The following is a 13,502-nucleotide window of genomic DNA, read 5'->3' on the forward strand; positions in this document are numbered from 1 at the left end:
ACGATGGCGGATCCCGCCGCCCCGGCCGCCCCGGTGGCCAAGAAGCAATCGAGCCCTGCCATCCCCGTCGGCCTGAACGAAGCGTCCCTCGACTCTCCAACCTTCCGGTCGACCTCTCAGCACTTTGGGGAGCACATTGATAATGTGGAAAGATGGCTCGACGACTACGTCAAGGCCACCTCGAAAGTGACACGCGACCTCCTGGCCCTCGAAGAAGGGGTCAACACCTACCTCTCCAAAATCTTCCCGCCCGCTGCGACCGCCGATGCCATCATCGACCACGATTATACACTTCTCGCATTGCGCAGGATTAGCGATGGATCAAAGGAATGGTGGACACAGATCATGTCGACCGTGCGGAAGATTGACACCATCTCGGTCGACCCCATCCGCTCGTTCGTGGCCGCTGACCTGCGGTCCTTCAAGGAGGTGCGGAGGGTGCTGGAACACACGCAAAGAAATTTCGACCAGGCCATGGCTCGCTATATGAGTCAGTCCAAAACGAAGGAGCCATCTGCCATTCGAGAGGAAGCCTTCGCCGTGTACGAAACCCGCAAAGCGTATCTCAAGGTCTCGATGGACTTCTGCCAGCTTGCGCCCCAAGTACGCTTCAGCCTCGACAAGTTGCTCGTCCGTGTAAGTGCCGATTTTTGGAAGGAGATGAAACGGTCACGGGACGCTGCCTCTGTGTCGACAAAATGGGGTTCCGAAATGGAACGCATCCGCGGCTGGTCTAGGGAGATGGAGACGTCCGAGTTCGTCTTCAAACGCGAGCTTCAGATTGCTAGGCGAGATATCGGGGAGAGCACTCTGCAGGCTTTCAAGCCATCCCGCGAGCTGGAGGATTACAGCGCATCCACTGTGCCGTTCCTTGGATCCAGGGGCCCGGTAAACGTTCAGCCCCAGGAGAACTCTGCCGTTATCTCGGAAAAGCAGGGCTGGCTTTTCTTGAAGACACTATACGGCAAGCCCGCTCGGTCCAACTGGGTCCGTCGCTGGTATTACTGCCGGGATGGCATCTTTGGCTGGCTGATCAATGGCTCTCAAGGCGTTTTGCAAGGCGACGAAATCGGTGTCCTGTTGTGCAACGCGAAGCCGGCAGTGGCAGAAGATCGCCGTTTCTGCTTCGAAGTCAAGACCAAGAGCCAGACACTGGTTCTCCAAGCCGAGACTCAGAACCAGCTGACCGAGTGGCTCGAAGTCTTCGAGGTGGCCAAGAAGCGAGCTTTCGAGGCCAGTATGGATAGAGATAGCAATCTCTCTCCTGCGGGAGCCGATCCAGCGTTCTCCATCACGCCACCCCCATTGCCCGAGTTCTCTGCGAGGTCTCTGGATGCGTTGGTTGCTGGCGAAGAGCCATCCGCCAGTTTCGACAGAGCTGGCACTCTGCCGGTTCCTGGATCCGACAACAACATGGCGGGCCGTGCCAGCTTCGATGTAGGAGGCGCACCGCGTCGTTCCATCACTGCCCTTGGTCGGGACATTGGGCGGGAAATGGTCCGGGAGGATGGTGAGAGCAATCGCGAACATGCTGCGAGGATCATCCAGAAGCTAGATCTTCACCGCAAAGCGACCTTTGGGGCTGGTGCCGAGGCTGCTGTTGCCGCTGCTGCATCCCCAAGCAGTGGTGGCATTGCAGGCATGATAGCCAGCCACGGCCATCTGCCTGGATACCCATCGCCTCCTCAGAGCACGCCCAAGAAACCACCCATTCAAAGACTGGCTTCTTTCGATCCTGCCCAGGGTACTTTGGCTCCACTTACGCTGGCGAGACCACCAGCTGCGACCAATCTCAGTCGGACCGCAGTCATGTTCTCCGTCGACAGGAGCATGGGTGGCGACAACACAAGCCACATGCCCACTGCGGTCCTTGCAAACTACTGGGGAAGCAGTCAATGGAGCACTGTCTACGGCTCGGGTCCTGGGCGACCCCGGACGCCTGGGCAGATGGAGGAAAATCCGTTTGGAATCATCGTTCGAGAAATTGGGAAACCTGGCGAAGAAAAGCCCTCGACGCCTACAACCGGACACAGGAAGACGGTCAGCGTCGACGCCAAGTTCAATCAGCCCCATCCTCAGATCAAACAACCTGTCGAGACGTTCCCCCCGGGCTATCCTCCCGAGTTGAGAATTCAGCACCACCAGTTCCGAATTCTCTTCCCAACCGTCCCTCTCGACGAGAAGTTGGTCCTCGTGTTCCGCGCCGCCTGGTCGAGCTCATCTGGCAAAGACTCGCCATCAAACGGACACGGACTTGCAGGCAACGGCCGCATCTACATCACGCCTGACAACATGTACTTCTACGGCCAGCAGATGGGTCTTGTTGTGGCATACGCCGTCAGTCTCGACATCATTGCTGAAGTTACAGCGGCGCCCGGAAAGGAGTGCGATTTCATCTTCCTCCACCTGGGAGAAGATGGCAACGAGACCGGTTACACTAGAGTCACAATCAAGGTTTTCCTCGACAACCTGCAGCTTCTGCATGCTAGACTGAACCTCCTCATCGACGATCTCCAGTCAGAGGAACCCATGGAGCTGTCAGAGCTCATTACTGCTCTCATCAACCTTGAGTTTGAGGACTATAGCAAGCGAAGCCCAAGCGTTGAGAGCTGGGAAGAAATCTCGTCCAACACCCCGTTTGACGACGGCACCCACTCAGGCCGTCCTCCACGACGCCAGAGTCAATTCGGCCCCAAGCTTCGTATATCAGGCCAAAGCAAGCAGACGCCAAAGCTTCAGTTGCCCGCACATCCTGTCGTCTTCGAGCCCGAAGATATGCAGAGGAAGGTTGCTGAGCGTCACTTTGAAATCAGCGCCAAGGCATGCTTCCATGTGCTGTTTGGAGACAAGAGCTTTGTGTTCCCGAAACTCTATTTTGAGCGTAGAGCGCAGCAGATTGCTCAGGGTCCTTGGACTCTCGCAGACCACGGTCGAATGAGGCGAGAGTTTCAGTTCAAATTCGACTACAAAGACATGCTTGGTCGGCCAAAGACTGTCAACGTCGTCGACCACCAGACGATGGACGTGTTCCAAGACCACGTTACGTACGTTGTCACCCACGTCAAGACGGCATGGCATCTGCCCCACTCGCAGTACTTCAAGTTGGTGACGAAGGTGGTGATTACGCATGTGGCCAAATCCAAGTGCAAGCTCGCGATCTACACAAAGGTGGACTGGTCTAAGATGCCGGCATTTTCGAAGAATCTGGTCGAACGGCAAGCGCTGAATGATGCCGAGGGCGACGCCGAAGAGCTGGCGGATGTGGCAACGGATCAGGTCCGCAAACTGGGCCCTCACAGTCGCACCAAGAGAGCAATCCAAGTTTACGGAAACATTGGGCAGCAGACTCAGGTCGTGCTGTTCTCGCCAGCTGATGCTGACGCAGCGAAGAAGCAGCTTATCAAGCCGCGCACACTGACAGCCATGCTTCTAGAGACGCTCCGCTCCTTTGGAGAGAGCGCGGTCACGTCGCTCATCATGTGGGCGATTGCTGGAGTGCAAAAGTTCTTCAGTGTAGTGACGGCACACCGACTCATCCTTCTTCTACTGGCAGGAAGTACGTTTACGAACGTCTTCCTGACGTCAAAGGACAGTTCAAACTGGTGGATGGAGAGGCGGGCAGCCAAGTTTATGAACCGCGTCGGTGTTGGGCCAAACATGATGATGAGCAAGGCCATCTACATGGCAGATCTGGGCGAGGCAACGGGTGCAGTAGGCCACAACAGTTCCTGGCCCGCTGATAGTGCATGGTAAGTTTTGTACCTCTGAAATCGACAACAGCCGCTAACTAGTCACAACAGCTTCACCACGTTCCAATTAGTTGCAAACTCCACCGATTTGGACGCTCCGTTCGAAGACGCCGGGTCAACTCTCTCGACAGCAACGAGCCGGGCGACGGCACGCCGACTGCGTCGGACACGTCAACGTCTCGGCTCTTACAGACACGATCTCCTGGTTGCGATGCGCATCGTCAACAGCATAGAGCGGGAGATGGTGCAGTCGGAGTGGGAGAACTGGCTAGCTGATGAAAACGTTCGTTGCGATAAGCTCAAGAAGGTGCTCGAAGCAGACAAGTCGACCAAGACCAAACGCAGCGGCGACCAAAAGGTCATGGCGCCGAAGATTGATGAGGGCAAGAGGGAGACGTTGCGGGAGTGGTACGATACATATTGTGGCAGTTGCAAGTTAGATCACGCGGCATTGATGAGCGAGAGAAATTCTTTGGCAGGTCTGTAGATGCATTGCGGTCATGGTTGAAGTGGGTTGATACCTCGAAGTACACACAGTCTCTTGTTTCGGTGTCTGTTGGACAGTCGTTCGTTGCTACATATACAAATACACGTTTTAATTTCTCTACTTGCCAGAGCGAGGCGGCCGGATGGCAACGCGAGTCCCCCAAGGAGGTCTGTCCATTATCCGTGATGCCTTCTCTGGAATGGCATATGGGAAGACGAGGCTTACGTTGCGTCAAGTTGACGAGCACGAACCAACTGGCGCGGTCGCGCTTACACCCGTAGAGGCCGAATGGAGGCTAGGGTGGCAGATGGCAAGACTAGCAGTTGAGAAAGCTTGTCTCGGATATGTCGGTCACCTCCTTGGACTCGGTACTTTACGATCTATCTCATCATGATGCGATCCCCCGGATCACCCCAAAAGCAGGCTAGGTGGCATCAAGAAAGGGCAGAGTGTGAAACCTCAAGCTGAATATAACCTCACGTGCCTTTGCCAGGGACAATCCGCCTGAACGATTGACTCCCCGATCCAAGCGGACGGGCCCGACGACGTAACTAAAGCAAAGAGCAAAAGCAGGAATGCCACATCCCACGTTCCGCCAGTGCAGTCATGCCGCATGGTGTCCAAGGATAGCAGAAAGGCAGGGCTCTGAGAGGCCAGTCGGTCGGATGACAGGCCTTGGGCGACGTAGATGCCCTCCCTAACGGTGGTGCAGAAGAAGGAGAGTGAGCCGCAGTTGACTTCATCGTTGGAGGCGGCGCCCAATTAACGAAGCCGAGTCCGCGGGTGCAATACGCGGATTGGGCGGGATTTTAGACGATCTAGCGCCATTTCTCCATTTTTCTACGATCCCCTGAGGGCTGGAACTCTTGGGAGGCCCCGCGACCACCAATTGTGACGTCGGGCGGTGCAGGGGTCAACCCCTCTTCCACCCTCTCGGATGCCCTCTTGGGCGGCGCTGTAACATGGGACAAGGGGTGACGTCAGCGCTGGGGGAAGTCAATCGGTGAAAAGCGTAGGGCAGGCCAGGCAAGACAGACGGGAAAACGGGAAGGAGGACCTACCAACTCGCCGGCCATGGCCACTGATTGGAGTGAAAGTTGCAACAGCCAGGAAACGGGCAGCATCGAGATAAATCGACCGCAGGACAGATGGTGCAACGCCCATCTATCTACCAAGTACGTGACCCGAAAAAGCACAGGGCATGGAGCATTAGGTCCGCTCGGGGTACTGCAGACGTCAAAGCCCCCCGCGAAAATATCCAACCCATCCACCTTGCTGCGTATCATCCCTTTTACGGCCCTTGAAAACGTCGTGCAGTGTCAGTGTCGTGGTCGTGTGCAGGGAACCGAACGGATCTTCCAAGCCACTGCACCAGCACCGCGCGACTCCCTCGCTCCCGTAATCGCTTCGTCTTTTAAGCCACATGCTTACCTTTGCCTCTCCCTCCCCCGTCTGCATCTTTCTTTGGTCCTGGACGTATCGTCTCCATTTTGCCCAGTAATCAGCAGAATTCAAGAAATTAAGCATCGCAGCTACCGTACAGCATCTACCTTGTTTCTCCGCGAACACTCCACGTCCTCTTGCGGCTACACCTCGGCACCTCGCGGACTCCGACGCAAACCTGCTTCGCATTCCCATTAGCATTTGCGATTCCGCGAAGCATTCCCATCCTCTCCGAAAACCCGTCTACGAAACATTTTTCGGTCTGTTCGATCGCTCGGTCGCTTGACCAGGGCTATGACATCGACCTCAACCAGCGTTTGATTCGCCTCTCCCACTTTCCCTCCAACGTGTCACCACAACCTCAATCGAAATGGCACCGCATCACGAGCCCTTCAAGGGCCTCGCGCCTGTAAAATGGTCTTCCGTCGAAGAGGAGGATCCCAAAGAATTCCTCGCCGGCGTCTTCTCTGATGCCCAGACGATAGTCGACTCAATCCCCGTCCCCGCCGCCGTCAAGCAGGCCACGACGGGCCGCGCTCGTTCACACACCGATCCGCCTCAGCCTGTCGCCGACATCAACCGCAGCCTTTCCCAGCAGCGCCAGTCCGCCGCCTCCCTCAGCCTGTCGCGTGACCTGGCCAAGGAGTGGAAGGAGGTCAAGGTGAACCCTAGGGACAACCCGCTCGCCATCAACGTCTATAAGCTCGCCTCCAAGGACGGCAAGGGTAGTTGGTTCGCGCGGCGCAGTGTTCACGATGGCCTCACCTTTGAGAAGTGGAAGCTAGGCCTCGAAAAGGAGTTTGCCGAGTCGATGAAGGTTCAGACGGGTCCTGGAGCCGGCGCTATCCGTGGAATTGGCGCGGAGAAACGGGTTGTTCATCAGGTTGTCGAGGGCGCCGGGAAGATGGAAGGTGAGTGAGCCGCAACTGATGTGGCCGTCAAATTCGCTGACCATGATGCTTGCAGTTTTCCAATTGTCGGCGCAGTTCCCGGGTCCGACCGCTCCGAGGGACTTTGTCACTCTGCTCCTGACTTCCGACTTTTCCGGCAACCCTCCCGAACAGGAAGGCGGGAGGCGACCGCTTAGAACCTTCATGATCGTCTCGAAGCCGTGCATACATCCCGAGTGCGCCGAACGGCCGGGCTACATTCGAGGGCAGTACGAGTCGGTGGAGATCATCCGCGAGATCCCTTCCGACAAGCCCTCAATCACCCGTGCAAAGTCATCGATCGATCTGAGCCACGACGGTCCGAAGGAAAGGCAAGCAGTCGCCGAATCCATGGGCAGAGAGGCTGTTCTGCGGGCGGCCAAGAAGGCTGCTGACCCCGAAGGCGGACGACAGCGCGGAACTTCTGTCGACAGTGCACCGGCGAGAGATGACGCCGGGCACAGCGCGGAAGGCATTGACGAGGAAGCTTCAACGACGGTTGAGTGGTTGATGGTAACTCGCAGTGACCCTGGCGGAAACGTGCCCCGGTTCTTGATCGATCGCGGCACGCCTGGTGGTATCATCGGCGATGCAGGCAAGTTTATTAAGTGGATGACCGCCAAGGCTGCAGACGATTTCACGGCGTCAGACACGGAGCAGGAGGAGACAAAGGAGAGTGCCAAGCAAGCCGAGGCTGAAAAAGTCGCATCACCAATGGAGGTCGCTAAGGAGCCCACGTCCAATCTCGTACCAGATCCGTCGGCACAGGATGAGACTGTCCCGCCAAGTAGCAACGGCCTCTATGGTATTATCTCAGGGGCCTTCGGACTGGCAGGGTCTGCAGTGGCAAGTCGGCTCCCTAACGGTCTGCCCGGCATGTTCCAGGCGCCAAGCACCAACGGCTCGATAGCTGAGGAAGACGAGCGCGACGAAGAGACAAACGAGAGCGATACCTCGTCCATCCGCAGCTTCGCGTCGGCCGTTGAGAAGACGGATGAGGGCGAGGCCCTCACGCCTCCGGACGTTACCCACCAAGACACCATGTCTCTGCACTCGTCTGGTTCGGGAGCCAACTCCCTGCACAAGTCGACGACCTCGCATCACGACAGGGAGCTCAAAAAGCTCCAGGAACGCCGGAAGAAGATGCAGGACAAGATCAACAAGATGCAAGAGCGCATGTCTACCAAGCGCGCAGAAGACACGCAACGCGATGCCGCCCAGCAGGCCAAGTTGCGGGAGAAACATGACAAGGAGATTGCCAAACAGGAAGAAAAGTACCGCCGCGAGCTCAAGAGGCTCGAGGAGCGACGGGAGAATGAGGAACGCAAGGCGGAGGAGAGGAGGCGCAAGCAAGCCGAGAAGGAGGAGAAGGGCAATATGGCCATGGAGCTCGAGCGGGTCAAGACAGAGCGTGACCTCGCGCTGAAGCAGATTGAGGTGCTCAAAGGGCAGATTGGAGACCTGCAGAGCCAGAACACCATGCTTGTGGCCAAGATGGGCCGCCTGGGTGGGCTGAAGAGGGAGGATTCGGCGGCGTGGAGCACGTCGGGGGAGAAGTTGACCACCCAGAGTGTCTCGAGCTAGGAGATGCAACACATACGTGAGCCGTGGGGACTGGACACCTCGCATGCCACACAAAAGGGGGACGATACATGCATGACTTTTGTTATTCATACTCACAAGCATCGGGATGGCGTCGGGGCGTCTTAGCCTTCCTTTTTCCAAGCCTCTCCTTTAACTGGAATTTCGAAAACATTGTACACGAAGTCTAAACAAACTTTTGTCTATCAAATCTACATCCAAGTTGTTGGTATATATCTGCTTCTCTCTACAACGTAGCCATCTCCATCAAGAGACCGTGAAGTCGTCCCTTCTCACCCACGGTCTTCAACTCGACCAACTTCTCTCTCAACCCCTCGACCTGCACACCCGTCTTGACAAGCGCCGCAGCACATGTGATGATTCTCGCGCAGACGGCGTGCACGTCGGGCACAGAAGCCCAGCCCAGGGGTCCGTCGTCGGTGTGCTCCTCCTTGGCAAGCTTCAGCAGGGCAGCGAGACCGTCCGAGGTCCACTGCACCAGCTGCTCGTTGTCCGTGCCGCCGGCGACGGTCTCGAAGACGGCTGCCCAGCGGCGCGACTCGCGGACTTCGTCGACGAAGAGGTTCTGCTCTTCGATTGCAAAGAGAGAGTCGTCGAAGCGGAGAGCCTCTGTCAGCTGAAACTCGGCGGTCGTCTGGCCCGTCATGCGGGAGCCCACCAACGTGTGGAAGGACGGCGCCGAGGCGTAGTTTGCCGACATGTGGCTGAGCAGCCTGTCCGCTGCGTCGAGGGGCGCCAGGGACTGCGAAAGGATGTGCTTTGCTGTGAGGCACGCCATGTCGCGGACCTCGTCGTCGTCGTCGTTGAGCGCGTCGTAGAGGGCGACCAGGGCCGGCAGACGGGGTGCGTCTGCGTCTGGGGCGGAGACGACGGAGAAGAAGGAGGCGAGGGAGGCGGCGGCCGCGATGCGGGTGTCGAAGGGGGATGAGTCGTGGCCGGCGGAGGACATCATTGTACCCCAGCCAAGAAGTGATTGCGAGGTGGCATCGCCGCGGAGGACGAGGGTCGCCAGCAGGGGCCCGCTGGCGCGGATGACGGCGTTGGATAGGTTGGGGTTTATCGTCTTTGTGTTTGCGTCTTGCCAGAGGGTGATGAGGGTTGAGGAGGCGGGAAGGAGGGTTGACTGGTTTGCGGACAGGACGAGGTCGATGTTTGAGGCGAGGTTTGTGAGGGCTGCCGCGCGGAGATCGGGGTGGGTTGTCAAGAGGGCGAGGTCGGTGTAGAGGGCTGCGTAGGATGCCGCATCCTCTGGGTTAAGACGGGGGTGACGCACACTGGAGAGGGTTTCCAGGATGGTGATTGTCGCCTCGACGGAGGTCGTGCTTGTGGACAGGAGAGTGTCGCGGAGGGAGGCGGCGGAGGGGTGGGTGTGCACTGCATTGACGGCGAGTTGCGTACGGAGGAGGGCGCTTTGCGGCGGCTGAGAGATTGAGGCGGGTGTCGTAGGGATCGTGAGGGTGAAGTTGGAGATGAGGTTTTGGACCTCGAGGTAAGCCGCGCGGATGTCTGGCGTAGACAAGAAGCATGCAGGAGCGTTCGCGTCAAGGTTTTGGAGGATCGAAGTCAGCCGCGGGACCGCGACGGAGAACTTTTGGGGGGAGACATCGGAGAGGCGCTCGAAGACGGCCTTGAGGGTGAGGAGGCTGCCGTGAAGGTGGTTGTTACGATTTGAGACGTCAGAGGCCACAGCGTCGGTGATGATCTTCTCTGCCGCGTTCACCCAGTCATCGTCGCGGAGGAGGAACGAGCAAAGAGCGCGGGCTGCCATTTCACGGACATGCCACACAGGGCTGCCGAGGTAGCCAGTGACGAGATCGTAGAGCTCGTCTCGTGAGGTGTCGGGAGGCCCGGCGCGGCGGATGATGTCGAGGGCGGGGAAGACGGACTCGGCGGCAATGGTGCTCGTGCTGGGCTTCATGACCTCGCGGCCTGAGCGGAGGAGGTTGAGGAGGACGTCGGGGAGGATGGGATACTTGTGGTACTGCAGGCGCGTTGTACGCCCGTCCCAGCCTGCCTCCAGCGTTGCCTTGCTCTCGTTTGTGCCGAAAAGGTTGTCGAGGAGACTGCGGAGGAAGAGCAGACCGCAGTTGCGAATCGCCCAGACTTCCGACTTGAGACTGCCCGCTGCGAGCTCGAGGCACTGCGGGATGTGCGGGGCGGATTTGCCGAGCTGGGTGATGAAGGAGGACTTGAATATGTCCTTGAGACAGTTGAGGGCATGGACCTGCGGGAGCTTGGTGTCGTCTATCTCGGAGACGTAAGCAGGCTTCTGGGCGATGGCCACGAGTTCTGAAATCACGTCGTCAAAGGAGGGTTGCGCGGCGTTGGCAGAGACGATGCCTGTGATCATTGCGGGGATGCCTGCCGAGCGACGAGTTGTGGAGGCCTGGGCAAAGATGCATTCCTTTGTCCCGGCGTACCAGACATCGAGGAGGTTTTGAGATCCGTCGTCCGAGGCATCAAGGTGCTTGACCAGTTGACAGCAGGTCGCAAAGGAGAGCGAGACTGTGTTGAAGGCACCGCGGTGGCGAAGGCTGGACAATTGAGTGAATGTTAGAGTGCCGACCGTCGTAAATAGGGAGTTCGATGGGCGGAGGGTCTCTGGCTGGGGCTTGGATTTGAGTGGCAGGACCATGACGCGCATCAAACTGCTCGACTCGTGAATTGCGCGGAAGCTATAGCTGAGAAGGTCCTTCGTGTCGAGACCTTCGAGGTCTTCGAGCTCTTGGGGGAGGTGGCCTTCGGGGGAATCGTCGCAGAGGATATCTCGGACGGCGGCCCAGATGCGTTCGCAGCACTTGACGATGCGGGTTTGTAGGGTTGTCATGGTCGCGACTTCGGACTCGGAGAACTTCATTTCGACAGCGGCCTGCCAAATGTAGCGGAGAGAGGCAAAGTAGCCGTGGACGGGGGCCTCGAGAACAGCATTGCCAAGGTCGCCCTCGGCGAAGGAGAGCTTGGTCTCGAGGAGGTCAATCAGTTTGGCGATGTGGGCGATTTGGGCGTCTCGGTCGCTGTAGAATCTGAAGAGGAGCTCGTTGGTCCGGGCTACACCGTCGGCGTGGTCGGCGCGAGCCGTTCTTCTGGCAATATCTTCAGCCCTGGCCAGGAACTCCTCCAATGTTGGCGAGACTCCTTGCGTCCCAGTGAGGCACTTGAAGCGACTGTCGGAGAACAGGCTCTTCAAGACAGAAGTGCTGGCTTCACGCACGTCGTCAAAGGGGTCCATGATGAGGTCGAGGAGTGTGCGTGTCCATCTTCCATCAAAGTGGTTGAAGAATAGACTCTCGTCGTCCTCGGTCTCCCAGGTCTTGGACTGGTCAAACTCAAGCTTGAGGATGAAGATGACTGCCCTCAGCGAGGTGAAGTGCCGTTGGAAGGACGCAGTGGGAATCAGCTCTGAGCGCAGGAACCGCAGATACCAAGCCAGGAACTCTTCATGCTGCTGCAAGCTCTCGGTGAGCTTATCCTCGGGCCAGAATAGGATGTTGGTGCGGTGGTTGGCCTGTTTTGCAGGTTTGGGGGCGGGTTTGGGCTTCCCGTCAGCAGGAGGGGGCAACGCCTTGATGGCCTTAACGCGGTCGAGACTCTTCTTCAGGATGAAGATGGCGCCGCGACTCCGCTTGAACATGTCTTTCAGCTTGCTCAGAACCTCCATGCGGAACTTTGCGTCCGACTCTGAAAAGTACGTTTGCAAGTGAACCTGCAGCAGACGGAGAGCTACGGGAGAGTAAGGCCTGGTGGTGGAAGGGGACGCAATAATGAGCGACAGGGCGAGTGAACGCAGCTCATGGGAAGGATGCGAAAGGACTTTTTGGAGAACCCCCTCTTCCAACACTACTGACGAGGAATCCTCTTGGACGATGGCACCTGGAGATCATGATGAGCAATCGTATAGACTCAGGGGTCAAACAACTTACCAGGCTCCTCAACCATGCCGACCTTCTTGCCAACCTCCAGCACTGCGAGGTTCAGCTGGGCAAGAGTATCCAGCTCGGCACTAGAATCAGACGCAGACCATGAGCTGTTGATCTGCTGCAGGATCTGGACAGAATCCTTGCGGTCATCCTTGAACAGGGGAAGGAAAACGTATGTCTTGACACCCTCCAAAAGAGAGGGTGTCGCGTCAATGGCGGCTTGAACCCAGCGGAGCCAAGCCACGACGCTGAAGCCATCGGTGCCCGTTGCTTGGGGGTTCTTCAGAGAACTCTGGCGCAAAGCACGGAAGATGGTCACGATGAACTTGCCGGCAGTGGGGCAAACGTAGTGCATCGTCATCCAGCCGAGCATCTGGCTGAAAAAGTCTTGCCACAGCGCCATTTCAGAGTCCCAACTGCAAGAAGGCTGCGTGCGCCTATAGCTGGCGGCGATATCTTCAACGGTAAAAACCTTGGCAGCAAAGTAGTCCATTGCCTTTAATGACGACTTCAATAAGGGCTTGGTGGACTGCGGCCCGATGATGGATATGAGGGTGTCGAGAACGGTCGTCTTGACCACCTCAGCAACAGCCGGGTCGGGATTGCGCCTGATCAGAGAAGGCAGCAGTTCCAGGACCAGCTTCATGGACCGGTGCTGCTCCGTCTCGTTCCACTTGATGAAGAAGTTGAACAGGCCCAAGCTGGGCTCCTTGGAGAAGGCCCATTCTCTCAGGGCGGGCTTACTGGACTTGGAGCTTTGCTCGACGAATCCACACAGCTTCACGCATGAGTTCCCAGAGATGCCTTTTGGCTGGGCGGCAAGAGACAGCAGGTGGTCAAACACGTCTTGAGCGAGACTAGGGTGCAAAAGTCAACCAACTACACCCTCAGAACAACATTTTGGAATTTCTTTATTTGGAATATTCTTACGGCGTCCATGACTCCTCCGGCTGCTCCTCGACCCATTTGAGCAGGTCGCTCGGGTTGACAAAACTCTCGTACTTGGGGGCGTCTTGCTTCATCGCGATCTCATCATGGAGGGGCACGGCGAGATGGAGTAGAACTGAGGGGCACAGAAGCGAAGTACTGGCCGAATGAGTGACAGGGGTTGGCGCGATCCTCAGGGTCTCTGTGGCGTACGACGGTGATGCACCTGATTTCGTACTTTGACTTTCGCACCGAAGTCTTACATAAAAATGCCCGGCGCAAAACGAGTTCGTCAGAGCGATGGTATGCTGTACCGCGCGCCGAGTGACATGCAATGAATTTTCACCGAGGGGCACTACCAGCAAGGTACATGGAGGGGCAGTCGACTCACTGCAGCCAGCGGCCGGCGAAGACTCATTCGGCAGGCGGGAGGCGGGCCCCTCAGCCA

At 57.6% G+C, this 13,502-nt stretch overlaps 3 protein-coding genes across 3 annotated transcripts; 2 read left to right on the forward strand and 1 right to left on the reverse strand.

The window, feature by feature from the left end:
- Positions 1-3: 3 nt before the first annotated feature.
- CGGC5_v001361 (putative PH domain-containing protein) lies at positions 4-4,236 on the forward strand (the record flags this gene model as incomplete). Its single annotated transcript, XM_032034398.1, has 2 exons — positions 4-3,749; positions 3,801-4,236. The coding sequence occupies 2 exons, from the start codon at positions 4-6 to the stop codon at positions 4,234-4,236; spliced, it is 4,182 nt and encodes a 1,393-aa protein (XP_031886488.1).
- A 1,813-nt stretch (positions 4,237-6,049) lies between these two features.
- On the forward strand, positions 6,050-8,192 carry CGGC5_v001362 (Reticulocyte-binding protein 2-like protein a; the record flags this gene model as incomplete). Its single annotated transcript, XM_032034399.1, has 2 exons — positions 6,050-6,590; positions 6,646-8,192. The coding sequence occupies 2 exons, from the start codon at positions 6,050-6,052 to the stop codon at positions 8,190-8,192; spliced, it is 2,088 nt and encodes a 695-aa protein (XP_031886487.1).
- A 244-nt stretch (positions 8,193-8,436) lies between these two features.
- CGGC5_v001363 (Uncharacterized protein) lies at positions 8,437-13,149 on the reverse strand (the record flags this gene model as incomplete). The annotated part of the gene is made up of 3 exons (XM_032034400.1): positions 8,437-12,080; positions 12,131-12,984; positions 13,058-13,149. 3 exons carry the CDS (start codon positions 13,147-13,149, stop codon positions 8,437-8,439), a joined length of 4,590 nt encoding a protein of 1,529 aa, XP_031886486.1.
- Positions 13,150-13,502: the final 353 nt, after the last annotated feature.

The sequence above is a fragment of the Colletotrichum fructicola genome, assembly GCF_000319635.2.
Source record: "Colletotrichum fructicola Nara gc5 chromosome Unknown KSG_Nara_v1_contig01, whole genome shotgun sequence".
Classification (NCBI taxonomy): domain Eukaryota; kingdom Fungi; phylum Ascomycota; class Sordariomycetes; order Glomerellales; family Glomerellaceae; genus Colletotrichum; species Colletotrichum fructicola.